We start from the raw sequence: 12,464 nt of genomic DNA, 5'->3' as shown, positions 1-12,464 counted from the left end.
AAGGAACCTGGACTCAAAGATCCGAGCGAAACATAAAAACGAGTTTTTTAGATGGCTGAAGGCTGAAATCCCTCCACTTTTTGTCCAATAGCTAAACATCACTGCTTCTTTCAAAAAAGCAGAACGTGAATAAGATCATAGCCAGAGGGTGCACCAGCTGTTGTTGGAGCCACCATCTTGACTTCATGTTGACATTATCAGCTCATGAAAGCCCAGAAATGACTGTCTTGACCTTCTTATACTCAACTGAAGCTTGGCAGCCACTTGCTAAAGACTGTAGGGGTTTCACGCCTTTGTGTTAGGCCCTGATTAGTAATAGAGAGCATGTCCGCACCATTTCAAACAGTCTCTGAGACTTACCTGCTCCAGGCAGCAAGACCTCAGGTGCGGAGGTCACATGCTGGACACCATCCTTCCAAACTAAGGAGTGCTGCTGGAACCACCTCCTGAACGTCTGAGGAAGAATGCGGCTTGGTCTCTGTGAAACGAGCTCTGCAGTCCTTCCTGCATATTCAAAGATGAAAGCTGTCGCGCGATCACGAAAGCAGTGGGTGGGAGGAGCTCGCCAGGTGGGTCACAGGTTCAAATCCCACAGAGATTGTGTCCTTCATCAAGATACATTACCCATTATGCCAGTTGACTGTAAGCAACTTGAAAAGTTACTGTAAAAATATATCAAAAAAGTAAGTAAAAAGCAGACACGATTTAAAGTGTGCAGAGGTTTGGACGCATCCAACCCTCAGATCAACCAGAGGCTTTCATGTTTGGACCAAAAGCCTTGGTCAACTGAACTCATATATATATATATATATATATATATATATATATATATATATATATATATATATATATATATATATAAACATAAACATATAACAAAACCCCACGGCTTTTGTACAGGTCAGCCCCATATGAGTTCAGTTGACCAAGGCTTTTGGTCCAAACATGAAAGCCTCTGGTTGATCTGAGGGTTGGATGCGTCCAAACCTCTGCACACTTTAAATCGTGTCTGCTTTTTACTTACTTTTTTGATATATTTTTACAGTAACTTTTCAAGTTGCTTACAGTCAACTGGCATAATGGGTAATGTATCTTGATGAAGGACACAATCTCTGTATATATATATATATATATATATATATATATATATATATATATATATATATATATATTCATAGATTTCCTTTTACATGATATGTTGAAATTATATTCTTGGATTGTTTCCTAACTCCAGTTTTTCTTTTCTTTTCTTACATTTAAAAACAGCTGATTTGAATAAAACAACAACCCAAAAACTACTTTTGTCATCATCATTTCCAGCAGGCTCTGCTGCATCCACTCGGAAACATGCTCGCATTCTGATTAATCACAGGTGTCAGCGTGAAGGCTGAGACAAGCAGTCAGGGCTGTCATAAACATAATGTGTGACGCCCCGTTTGTGCATACGTCTCCCACAAACACACACTTTTGGCAGCTGGAGTCCTACAACTGCCACATCATCCTGAGCCAGCAGCTGACGGGAGTTCTGGCTGGATGGAGAGAGGGGTAAAAAAATGGAAGAGTCAGTCTGTCAGAAGGCCAGAGATGTGGCTGGTTTATGCTGATTTCGGCTGGTTTAACGCCGTCCCCAGAGAATGTAAACACCATGGCACAACTGCACTTTAAAGTGAGGAAAGGTCTTCCCTTTCTCTGAGCTTAAGAGCAGAAAATATGATCGCTTGAAGGAAAAAACAACAGAAAAACATGTTTTCACTGCACAAAAATAAAAGTAACATTTGAGTTTCCTTCATAATCTGACTCGGACAATCAGCAAAATGCATTTATCATAACTTATTACATTTTGATTTATAATAAGCAGATGAATAAGAGTAGTCTAAAAGTGTTCTTCAAAATAAAATAGGCATAACTAAACATCACATTTCAAGAAAAGATTAAATCAATTATAATAATAATAGTTATTATTATTATTACAGTAGTAATGTGGAGTTTGCATGTTCTCCCCGTGTATGTGTGGCTTTTCTCTGGGGGCTCCGTCTTCCTCCCACCGTCCTAAAACATGCTAGGTTCATTGGTTACTCTATGGGTGTGTGATTGTGGCCCTGTGACAGACTGGCCATCTGACCAGGGCGTCCCCTGCCTTCCCCCGCAAGTGGCAGGGATAGACTTCGGCCGCCCTGTGACCCCAAAAGGGATAAAAATGGATTAGAAGATGAATTATTTTTTTTAAATCATTTTTAAGCAAAAAACATTAGACGACTCAAAACATTTGTACAACGCTTTTTGCAAGTAGTGTTGAAATACAGCTAAGTTATATTTTAAAAATACGTTTTTGGTAATTTAAGAATAAGAGTTGTTTAATATTTTTATCCCCATAGAAAATTGTTATAATAATATTATGATTTTTTTAAATATTATTATTATTATTAGTAGTAGTAGTAGTAGTGGTAGTAACAGCAGAAGTAGTATACAAGTCATGGGTATTTACTTTTTTATAGTATTTTTTGATCAGACATGTATTTAAGCAGATATGGATTTCTGTTCAGGCACATGTTTGGACAGCTTAGGCATTGGTTGGGTCCTGTTCAGGAGTGTAGTCCTCTTGGATCACCGACAGGGAAGCAGAAGCTCCGTCATTCAGCACAAATAAAGGTAAGCGTAAAAGCAGCAGACTCTTTTAGCGTTTAAACTGAATAAAGCAACAATTTGAATTATTTTATCGTTTTACTTTTCTAAGTTTTCCGTTACCGAACCTGCCTGACACATACTTTAGCCACTATGCTAGCCTCCATCATGCAGCACACAACGACACCGCCGTCTATTTTATTTCACCAAAATATTTACATTTGGGTTAAAATGGCTGCTTCAGTCAATAAAGGTATCATAACTATTGATTGCGGTCGTATTTTTGGTCATTTTTGCAGCTGTCATTCCACAGGAGAGCAAAGTGGGTGAAGGGTCACAGTATGAAAGGGTGACCGTCAGACTGATGCGACGTTCACTTACATCAGGAAAATAAACTTTATACATTTCTTTTAGAAATAATCAGATTGTAATGTTTGATACTTACTGTACTGTGATCTAGTCCTCTACTTTGATCAGTTAACCAATATTGACTCATCAGCTATCATTTTTATGATTTAAGGTGGAAAGTTCTGGCTACCTTTCGTTAATTAGCTCTGAACGCAGCAGTGGCCGTGAACGCACCACAAACAATAGTTCACATAGGGGTTCTAGCATTTTTGGGGGGTAAGCTTGAGCTTTATGGGTCAAAGGAGAACAGAGCAGAGATTCAGAAGGAGACTAACTACTTTCTTTAACACAATAAATAGATAAATATGACTTTTCAACGAATATGTCAAAAATGATCTACAAAAATCACTGCGGAAACTCTGCCATAAAAAACATGTAGATAAATTATCTTAATACTAATAATCTAACATACTGGAATCCTAATTCAGCTATGATTACCGGATATATTAACATCTGCTAAATTCACCCCCAGAATGATGGTGGATTGTTAATCAGGTTTTTCTAGCATCAAGTCCAACGTTTGTTATTTCAATGTCATCGGCGACATCTATGGTGTTTAAAGGTTAGCAACAAAAGCAAATTATTTTTATGAACTTTATTCCTTTAATTCGGTTTAAATGCTGCCCATAACAATTTCTCCAAATTCTCTGATATCTGCAATCAGCTCCTGAAAATTTGAGTACAAATATTTATGTCCATTGATTTTCAATCTTTATTACTAGAGTACAGTGTAGCCAAATGCAGTTCAGGAAATGTAAATGTTACCCTAAAATTGCAGAATAATATAGGATTTTATTGGATAAACTAATCTGTGTACGCTACTGTCACAGGAAGTAAATAGATTTTCAAAGTAAAGTATCGTTGAAGGTCCTCATTTTTAAAGTACATCTATCAAGTGTTTTTCATAACGGTGATGTTTACATTCTGAAGTTAATCTGGAAGTTGACAGAAAAATCTTTGATTTTGTCATATTTGGAATTGACAGTTACCGTTTCTAGTATAATACGTTGAATTTAAAATCCGTTTTCAATAAAGTCCAAAAATCGGAGAGTTCCCGAAAACCCAGATGAGTCCGAACTTCTCCGTTGTTTCCTTCACGGCTGCAGGTTTTTCCTTTCAGAGTAAAATGGCTTCCATGCTGCTGCGGCCCACTGCCGCCGCCTCCTCCTGGGCGTCGCGACTCGGTGAGTTTTGTCACAGCCTGGTGATCGGGTCTTCTTGCTCTGGTTTCTCCTTAAATCTGTGAATCACCGTGTCTCCCAGGAGCCCGCCCCCTCAGTGTGACGGCCCCTCTTCAGGCTCAGGGTAAACATATTCACACTACTGAATGTGACTGTCCCTTGGTTGGATCTGAAGTCGCACTTGTTCATTTGTTTTTAGCCCAGACAAAGAGCAAGAAAACCCTGGCCCGTCCCGGAGTGAAGAACATCGTTCTGGTGGAAGGAGTCCGAACGCCGTTCCTCTTGTCTGGAACCACGTACGTTCCTTCTTCAGGATGAAGCTCTTTACCCTGCAGATAACATTGCTTTCACGATGTGTTCAACGTTTTTCAAAACGATATTCATCAGGTTTGAAAAACATTGTCTTTTGTTTCCAGGTATGCTGACATGATGCCTCATGACCTGGCCAGAGCCGCTCTGCAGTAAGTTCCTGCTTAGGTTTAGGCTTTTCCTGGTATCAAGAAGCTAGGTTGGGTAGTTCGGTTTTAATGTATTTTGAATCAGAAACACCCTAAAGATTAGTTTTACATAATAATATATAATCATGATTGCAAATGAGCTTTCATTTTTTATTTGGGAACAAACAAACTTCTTCCAGGTCTTACAAACTTGTCAGAAACGATTGAATGACTGGACTGTTTCCTGCGATGTTACGATCGTGTTCACCTCTGGGAATATCCCTTCAGGGGTCGCCACAGCCAATCAGCTTTCACAGACTCGGACCGGTGGTTTGGCTGAGAGTTTCTACGCCAGATACCCTTCCTGACACAACCCTGTATTTTCAAGGCACAGGGAGACCCAGATAGGCAGAAGCATGAAGGATCTTGTCTAAGGACCCACACTGGATTTTTTTTTAGCTCATTGCACGCCCCGGGAAGTAAACCCAGGTTTCCTGCGTGCCAGCCAATTGCCCCAAAAATACCATCCAGGCCGAGATGTTACGATTAGAATATAGAATTATATGTACTGAAATACCTATAAGTAATAAACTAAACACACTTGTATGTCAGTCAATGTTATCAGGGAACAAATGAAATCCTGGAAAGGAAAAACAGGTTGCTAAGGAAAAGTTTCCGAATGAAAATCCCTTCAGATCTTCATCAGACCCAGACATTAAAAAACCACTACGGTTGCTATGGTGAACCACTTTCATAGAAGTTGCCAAGCTGAATCAAAGTTGACCTTATCTCTCATTGTGTCGTACAGAGATTGAACAAAGTTTGTTTTTTATGTCGCTTGATTTTTTTTTGGGTTGTGATGCTGTATGTTACCATGGAAACCACTCAGAGTTAGACTTGTCAGTGTATGTAAAGTTAGTAATGGAAAAATCAGAGCGTTTTTTTCTTAGAGACCAAGTACCTGTTAGTTTTTAGACGAAACATTTCGAGGAATGATGGGTAATGATGGTATAAGAAGACAGACGTTTAAATAATGACCGAATAAATGGAGAACTTTTTTTTGGTTTCAGGGGTCTGCTGAACAGAACCGGGATCCCCAAAGACGCCGTGGATTACATCATTTATGGAACGGTCATTCAGGAAGTGAAAACCAGCAACGTGGCCAGAGAGGTAGGACACTTCCATGCGGGCGTCAGCTGCTCGCCGTTTTTCCTTTGACCATTTTTGCCGTTTCCTGCAGGCAGCTCTGGGGGCAGGCTTCTCGGACAAGATTCCAGCTCACACCGTCACCATGGCCTGCATCTCCTCCAACCAGGCCATGACTTCAGGTGAGCTCCAGGTCAGCGGGAGAGCCGCTGTCGTTGGGATTCAGCGGGACTTGAACCTTTTTTTCTGTGCAGCTGTCGGGCTGATTGCTGCAGGTCAGTGTGACGCCGTCGTCGCAGGCGGGGTGGAGTTCATGTCCGATGTTCCCATCCGGCACAGCCGCAAGATGAGGAAGACCATGCTGTCCCTGAACAAGGCCAAAACTCTGGGGCAGCGGCTTAGCCTGATCGGCAGCATCCGACTGGCTCACCTGTCCCCTGAGGTAAACCCAGCTCTGACTCTGCAAATCTCACCTGCGACTCTTCCTAAACCCGGAATCTCCCCCGTTTGCAGCTTCCCGCCGTGGCGGAATTCTCCACGGCAGAAACCATGGGCCACAGCGCTGACCGGCTGGCCGCTGCGTTCGGCGTCACTAGGCTGGAGCAGGACGAGTTCGCTCTGCGCTCCCACAGCCTGGCCCAAAAGGCTCAGGACGGCGGGCTGCTGGAGGACGTGGTCTCCTTCAAAGTACCAGGTGAAGCTGAGCTGTTGGGAATGTGTTTACTTGAAACACTCAAAAGATTTAGGAAAAACATCTGAACTTTGGATTTATTTGTTTATTTTTAAGGTAATTTCCAGTACTTATTAGTGATAATAAATAAATAGATAAAAATGTAATAAGATAAATGAGACTATATTTTTTAGCTTTAACATTAAAGCTTTATCTTTCATAAGTGTTCCTCCCAGTGGTCTTTTCATTATTGCCATTTTGACCCAAAATCCAAAAACCTGACTTGTTTTCTAGGCCATCGTTCCTGCAGAGCAGCAGGAGTTCATTAGACCATTCCCCTTTGAGTTGTGGGCGGGACCAGTTTTTCTTTATATATTTCCTCCATCATCAGAAAATTAGCACACAAACGTGATAAAAACACAAAATTTTCATCGGAGAGGGTCTATAAGCTTTTGTCTGACATAAATGGCTTGTAGGTCTTTTTTTTTTCCTCCCATTTATTCACTTTCTCCTCTATTTTTAAAATTCTTTTAAAAATGAATGAAAATCTTAACAACTAGAATCTTTATTTGTGTCATCTAACCGTTGTTGATCGTGTGGATCATTTGGTCAAAGGTTACGTCTGTAAACGGGCTTTCCTCCTCCAGGTCGGGACATCGTTTCAAAGGACAACGGCATCCGGCCGTCCTCCATGGAGCAACTGGGAAAACTGAAGCCAGCCTTCATCAAGCCTCACGGCACAGTCACCGCTGCCAACTCCTCCTTCCTGGTAACAGCTTCATCTGAAGGATTTCATTTGATTGTCCTCCTCATCCTCACCTGTCCATGTATGTGCTGGTCGGCAGACGGACGGGGCCTCCGCTGTGCTCATCATGTCTGAGGAGAAAGCCTTGGCCATGGGCTTCAAGCCCAAAGCCTACCTCAGGTACCCGAGTCCTCTCAGTGAAGCAGAGCAGCAGGACCGCTTCAGAACCACCGACTCACAGCGTTGTGTTTTTCAGAGACTTCGTCTACGTCTCCCAGGACCCCAAAGATCAGCTGCTACTGGGGTGAGTGAGTGTGTCACCGTCTCCACTCACGGCTGGACAGTTTGTTTGTTTGTGTGGAGTCCATAAGGATCTGTTTGACTTACAGGCCGACCTACGCCACGCCAAAAGTTCTTGAGCGGTCCGGCTTGTCATTGAGCGACATCGACGTGTTTGAGTTTCACGAAGCATTCGCCGTAAGATTTTTGTCTAGATCCAAACTTTTCAGTTTTTCTTTTAGGTAGTTTCTTTTTCAGCCTGGTTTCTATAGCAACATCCTTGTTTGTTCCTCAGGGTCAGATCATGGCGAATTTGAAGGCGATGGACTCTGACTGGTTTGCTCAGACGTACATGGGCAGGAAGTCAAAGGTGAAAATTTATGTGGTGCTTTTATTTTTTGTTCAAGAAAACATTTTCTAAACATTTTAGGTGAGGATTAGTTTCAAATTTTTTATTCAAAATGTAAAATATTCTCTTTTGGTGGCTTTTATTGAATAACTTCTATATTTTCACAAGTAAAAAAGAGAATTTTTGCGATGATAAGGGAGAAAATCACTTTTCAAAATGAAGACAGAATGTCAAAAAAGACTTCTTTTGTCCTTTTTTGTTTAGGCATTAACATATTTCTAAATGAAAATTTTACTGATGAAGACTTGGGACTAGATGAGTTACAGCTGTAGACTTGGGACTAGACATGAAGTTATAGCTGGAGATTAGGGACAAGACGAGTTACAGCTGGAGACATGGGACTAGACATGATCTTATAGCTGTAGACTTGGGACTAGACATGAAGTTATAGCTGTAGACTTGGGACTAGACATGAGGTTATAGCTGTAGAAATGGGACTATAAATGATGTTATAGCTGCAGACATGGGACTAGGCATGAGGTTACATCTGTATACTTGGGACTAGACATGAAGTTATAGCTGTAGACTTGGGACTAGACGAGTTGCAGCTGTAGACTTGGGACTAGACATAAGGTTATAGCTGTATACTTGGGACTAGACATGACGTTATAACTGTAAACTTGGGACTAGACGAGTTACAGCTGTAGACTTGGGACTAGACATGAGGTTATAGCTGGAGACTTGGGAGTAGACATGACGTTATAGCTGTAGATTTGGGACTAGACATGAAGTTATAGCTGTAGACTTGGGACTAGACATGAAGTTATAGCTGTAGACTTGGGACTAGACATGAGGTTAAAGCTGTAGACCTGGGACTAGACATGAGGTTATAGCTGTAGAAATGGGACTATAAATGATGTTATAGCTGCAGACTTGGGACTAGACATGAGGTTATAGCTGGAGACTTGGGAGTAGACATGACGTTATAGCTGGAGACTTGGGACTAGACATGAAGTTATAGCTGTAGACTTGGGACTAGACATGAAGTTATAGCTGGAGACTTGGGACTAGACATGAGGTTATAGTTGTAGACCTGGGACTAGACATGAGGTTATAGTTGTAGACCTGGGACTAGACATGAGGTTATAGCTGTAGAAATGGGACTATAAATGATGTTATAGCTGCAGACTTGGGACTAGGCATGAGGTTACATCTGTATACTTGGGACTAGACATGAAGTTATAGCTGGAGACTTCGGACTAGACGAGTTGCAGCTGTAGACTTGGGACTAGACATAAGGTTATAGCTGTAGACATGGGACTAGACATGACGTTATAACTGTAAACTTGGGACTAGACGAGTTACAGCTGTAGACTTGGGACTAGACATGAGGTTATAGCTGGAGATTTGGGACTAGACATGACGTTATAGCTGGAGACTTGGGACTAGACATGACGTTATAGCTGGAGACTTGGGACTAGATATGAGGTTATAGCTGTAGACTTGGGACTAAACGTAAAGTTATAGCCATAGACTTGGGACTAGAAATGAAATTATAGCTGGAGACTTGGGACTAGATCAGTTACAGCTGTAGACTTGTAACTAGACATGAAGTTAAAGCTGTAGACTTGGGACTAGACATGAAGTTATAGCTGGAGATTAGGGACAAGACGAGTTATAGCTGGAGACTTGGGACTAGATCAGTTACAGCTGTAGACTTGTAACTAGACATGATCTTATAGCTGTAGACTTGGGACTAGACATGAGGTCATAGCTGTAGACTTGGGACTAGATATGAGGTTATAGCTGTAGAAATTGGACTATAAATGATGTTATAGCTGCAGACGTGGGACTAGGCATGAGGTTACATCTGTATACTTGGGACTAGACATGAAGTTATAGCTGGAGACTTGGGACTAGACGAGTTGCAGCTGTAGACTTGGGACTAGACATAAGGTTATAGCTGTAGACTTGGGACTAGACATGACGTTATAACTGTCAACTTGGGACTAGACGAGTTACAGCTGTAGACTTGGGACTAGACATGAGGTTATAGCTGTCGAAATGGGATTTTAAATGAAATTATAGCTGTAGACTTGGGACTAAACGTAAAGTTATAGCCATAGACTTGGGACTAGAAATGAAATTATAGCTGGAGACTTGGGACTAGATCAGTTACAGCTGTAGACTTGTAACTAGACATGATCTTATAGCTGTAGACTTGGGACTAGACATGAGGTCATAGCTGTAGACTTGGGACTAGATATGAGGTTATAGCTGTAGAAATTGGACTATAAATGATGTTATAGCTGCAGACGTGGGACTAGGCATGAGGTTACATCTGTATACTTGGGACTAGACATGAAGTTATAGCTGGAGACTTGGGACTAGACGAGTTGCAGCTGTAGACTTGGGACTAGACATAAGGTTATAGCTGTAGACTTGGGACTAGACATGACGTTATAACTGTCAACTTGGGACTAGACGAGTTACAGCTGTAGACTTGGGACTAGACATGAGGTTATAGCTGTCGAAATGGGATTTTAAATGAAATTATAGCTGTAGACTTGGGACTAGACAGGAAATTGCCTTACCTTAATCCAGTGCTTCTCAATTATTTTTTGCCAGGCCCCCCCTAGGAAAAGAAAATGTTTCGCGCCCCCCCTGACCCCCCCCCCCCCATAACCCCCCCCCCCACACACACACACAGACACACTCGCGCGGTGACAATACATCAGGTCAGTATCTATAAAATTTGTATACCTAAAATTGTATCTTTTAACACTAACAAAAGAAAAAAGCAAAATAAATCCACTTTCAACAAATATTAACTTTATTTAGCCACAGAAACCCTGTTCTAGTCTAAAACAGAAAAGAAGCTGAAAGTACCTGAAATAAAAAAAATCTGTCATTCCTTATTTAAACTAGAAACATTTTGACCAACTGAACCATTTGATGCTGAAAAAAATAATTCAATCAATAAATAATATTAAATCTAAATTGATCTGAAACATTAACACAGCAGCACCAATATATTTAACGTTTTTAGTCTGAAGAAATAGGTAAAAACGTGCTGATTTTTTTTTTCTAAATGACGGATTGTTTATTTCTGATCTCATAAAAGTGCAGCTGTTTTCCTGCATTACCTGCTGTCTTTATGTCTGTCTGACACTAACTAAACCACAGGCAGACAAAGAAAACATGGATGGAAAATAAAGACACGTCATCAAAATGTCTACAATAGTTCATAAAGAATGACATTGTTAGCATGAGCTTAGGAATCTAAGGGCAGCGGTGATCTTGGGCAACAGGCAGCGGTAGCAGTGGTCCGCGTGCCCCGATTCCCCTGGCAGACAGGGCCCACACCACCCCTCCCCTTTCGTTCTCACTCGCGCAGCCGCGGACAGACAGAACAGACAATAGGAACCGAATAGTGGACCAGATTATTTTCCAAGCACTGAGCCGCTGTCACCGCTGCCCCCACGTTAAATTTGCGCACCGGACAAACCTGTGCCTAAAACCGCCACCACCGCGCGCCCCCCCTGGCATCGCTTCGTGCCCCCCCCTGGGGGCGCGCCCCACTATTTGAGAAGCACTGCCTTAATCGGACGGGGATGTAGAAGGATGTGAATGTTTGTAAATGAAGTGCTGTAGACTTGGGACTAGACATGAAGTCACACCTTAAGACTTGACCAGAGCTTTAGAAAAGGGGACTTGTGAGCATCTGCCAGCAGAACAGAAGAAGTCTTTTTTATTTTTATTTCCATGCCTCTAAGTCTGATTGTCAGAAATCAAGACACTTTCTAATGTTAAATCCTCATCTCGGTCTGATGTCTGTGTCTTGGTGTTTGCAGGTTGGGGCTCCTCCCATGGAGAAGTTCAACACGTGGGGGGGCTCTCTGTCTCTGGGACACCCCTTCGGTGCCACCGGCTGCAGGCTGGTGACCACAGTGGCTCATCGACTGAAGAGGGAGGGGGGGCAGTACGGGCTGGTGGCAGCCTGTGCCGCAGGAGGACAGGTAACTAGGAAACACCTTCTTTTTTTCTTAAGCTTCAGGATGTCTGTCTCACGTCTTTCTTGGATTTCAGGGTCACGCCATGGTGGTGGAGGCTTATCCACAATAACTCTGTTAGATCTTCATCCTCGTCACGCCTGCAGTCCATGCTGACTAACATGTTTGTAGACGCTGGAGGGTCCACAAACGCACCGCCTTGCCTTGATCGGACGGGGATGTAGAAGGATGTGAATGTTTGTAAATGAAATGCTGTTAGGAGGTTGAAGAAAGTGCAGAAGATTGACTTGATGAACTTCCTGTCTGCAGTTTAATATTACCATGGTGACTCTAATGTTTATAAATGCTGTAATATTTTTTTTTGTTACAAATGAAATGGTGTCAAAATAAAAATAATTGGAACAACGTTTCTGGATCTGCTGCCTTTATACTTCTTTCAGAATTTTCTCGGTCCTCCACTTGCTACCAGTATGAAAGCCACCTGTCCACATCCTTAAAGAGTGTGTAACCTCTCCACCAAGGCCAAAGAGCTGTCAAAGGATACTAAGGAGGATTACACTGCATTCCAAATTATTATGCGAATTGTATTGTCAAAATAACAAAATTCTTTAATT

At 41.8% G+C, this 12,464-nt stretch overlaps 1 protein-coding gene across 2 annotated transcripts; it reads left to right on the top strand.

The window, feature by feature from the left end:
• Positions 1-2,496: 2,496 nt before the first annotated feature.
• Positions 2,497-12,258, top strand: hadhb (hydroxyacyl-CoA dehydrogenase trifunctional multienzyme complex subunit beta). Of its 2 annotated transcripts, none has more exons than XM_023953103.1 (16): positions 2,497-2,649; positions 4,151-4,214; positions 4,294-4,335; positions 4,411-4,507; positions 4,628-4,672; positions 5,719-5,818; positions 5,889-5,976; positions 6,049-6,236; positions 6,308-6,488; positions 7,112-7,233; positions 7,310-7,389; positions 7,466-7,513; positions 7,599-7,686; positions 7,784-7,858; positions 11,692-11,856; positions 11,927-12,258. In XM_023953103.1, the coding sequence occupies exons 1-16, from the start codon at positions 2,512-2,514 to the stop codon at positions 11,960-11,962; spliced, it is 1,557 nt and encodes a 518-aa protein (XP_023808871.1). In that variant the 5' UTR covers positions 2,497-2,511; the 3' UTR covers positions 11,963-12,258. The 2 variants fall into 2 exon arrangements, with proteins under 2 accessions (XP_023808871.1, XP_023808872.1); XM_023953104.1 differs by having other exon boundaries at positions 2,555-2,649; positions 4,137-4,214.
• The last annotated feature ends 206 nt before the right edge of the window (positions 12,259-12,464 follow it).

This window comes from Oryzias latipes, chromosome 24 (assembly GCF_002234675.1).
Source record: "Oryzias latipes chromosome 24, ASM223467v1".
In the NCBI taxonomy this organism is placed as follows: domain Eukaryota; kingdom Metazoa; phylum Chordata; class Actinopteri; order Beloniformes; family Adrianichthyidae; genus Oryzias; species Oryzias latipes.
This window is presented reverse-complemented; position numbering and strand designations above follow the sequence as displayed.

Bases quoted from the DNA above. Each gene is read 5' to 3' on its own strand.
- hadhb (XM_023953103.1), top strand. From the start codon at position 2,512: ATGTATTTAAGCAGATATGGATTTCTGTTCAGGCACATGTTTGGACAG. The intron at 4,336-4,410 runs GTAAACATATTC...ATTTGTTTTTAG, and splicing joins GGCCCCTCTTCAGGCTCAGG to CCCAGACAAAGAGCAAGAAA. The intron at 7,859-11,691 runs GTGAAAATTTAT...TGGTGTTTGCAG, and splicing joins ACATGGGCAGGAAGTCAAAG to GTTGGGGCTCCTCCCATGGA.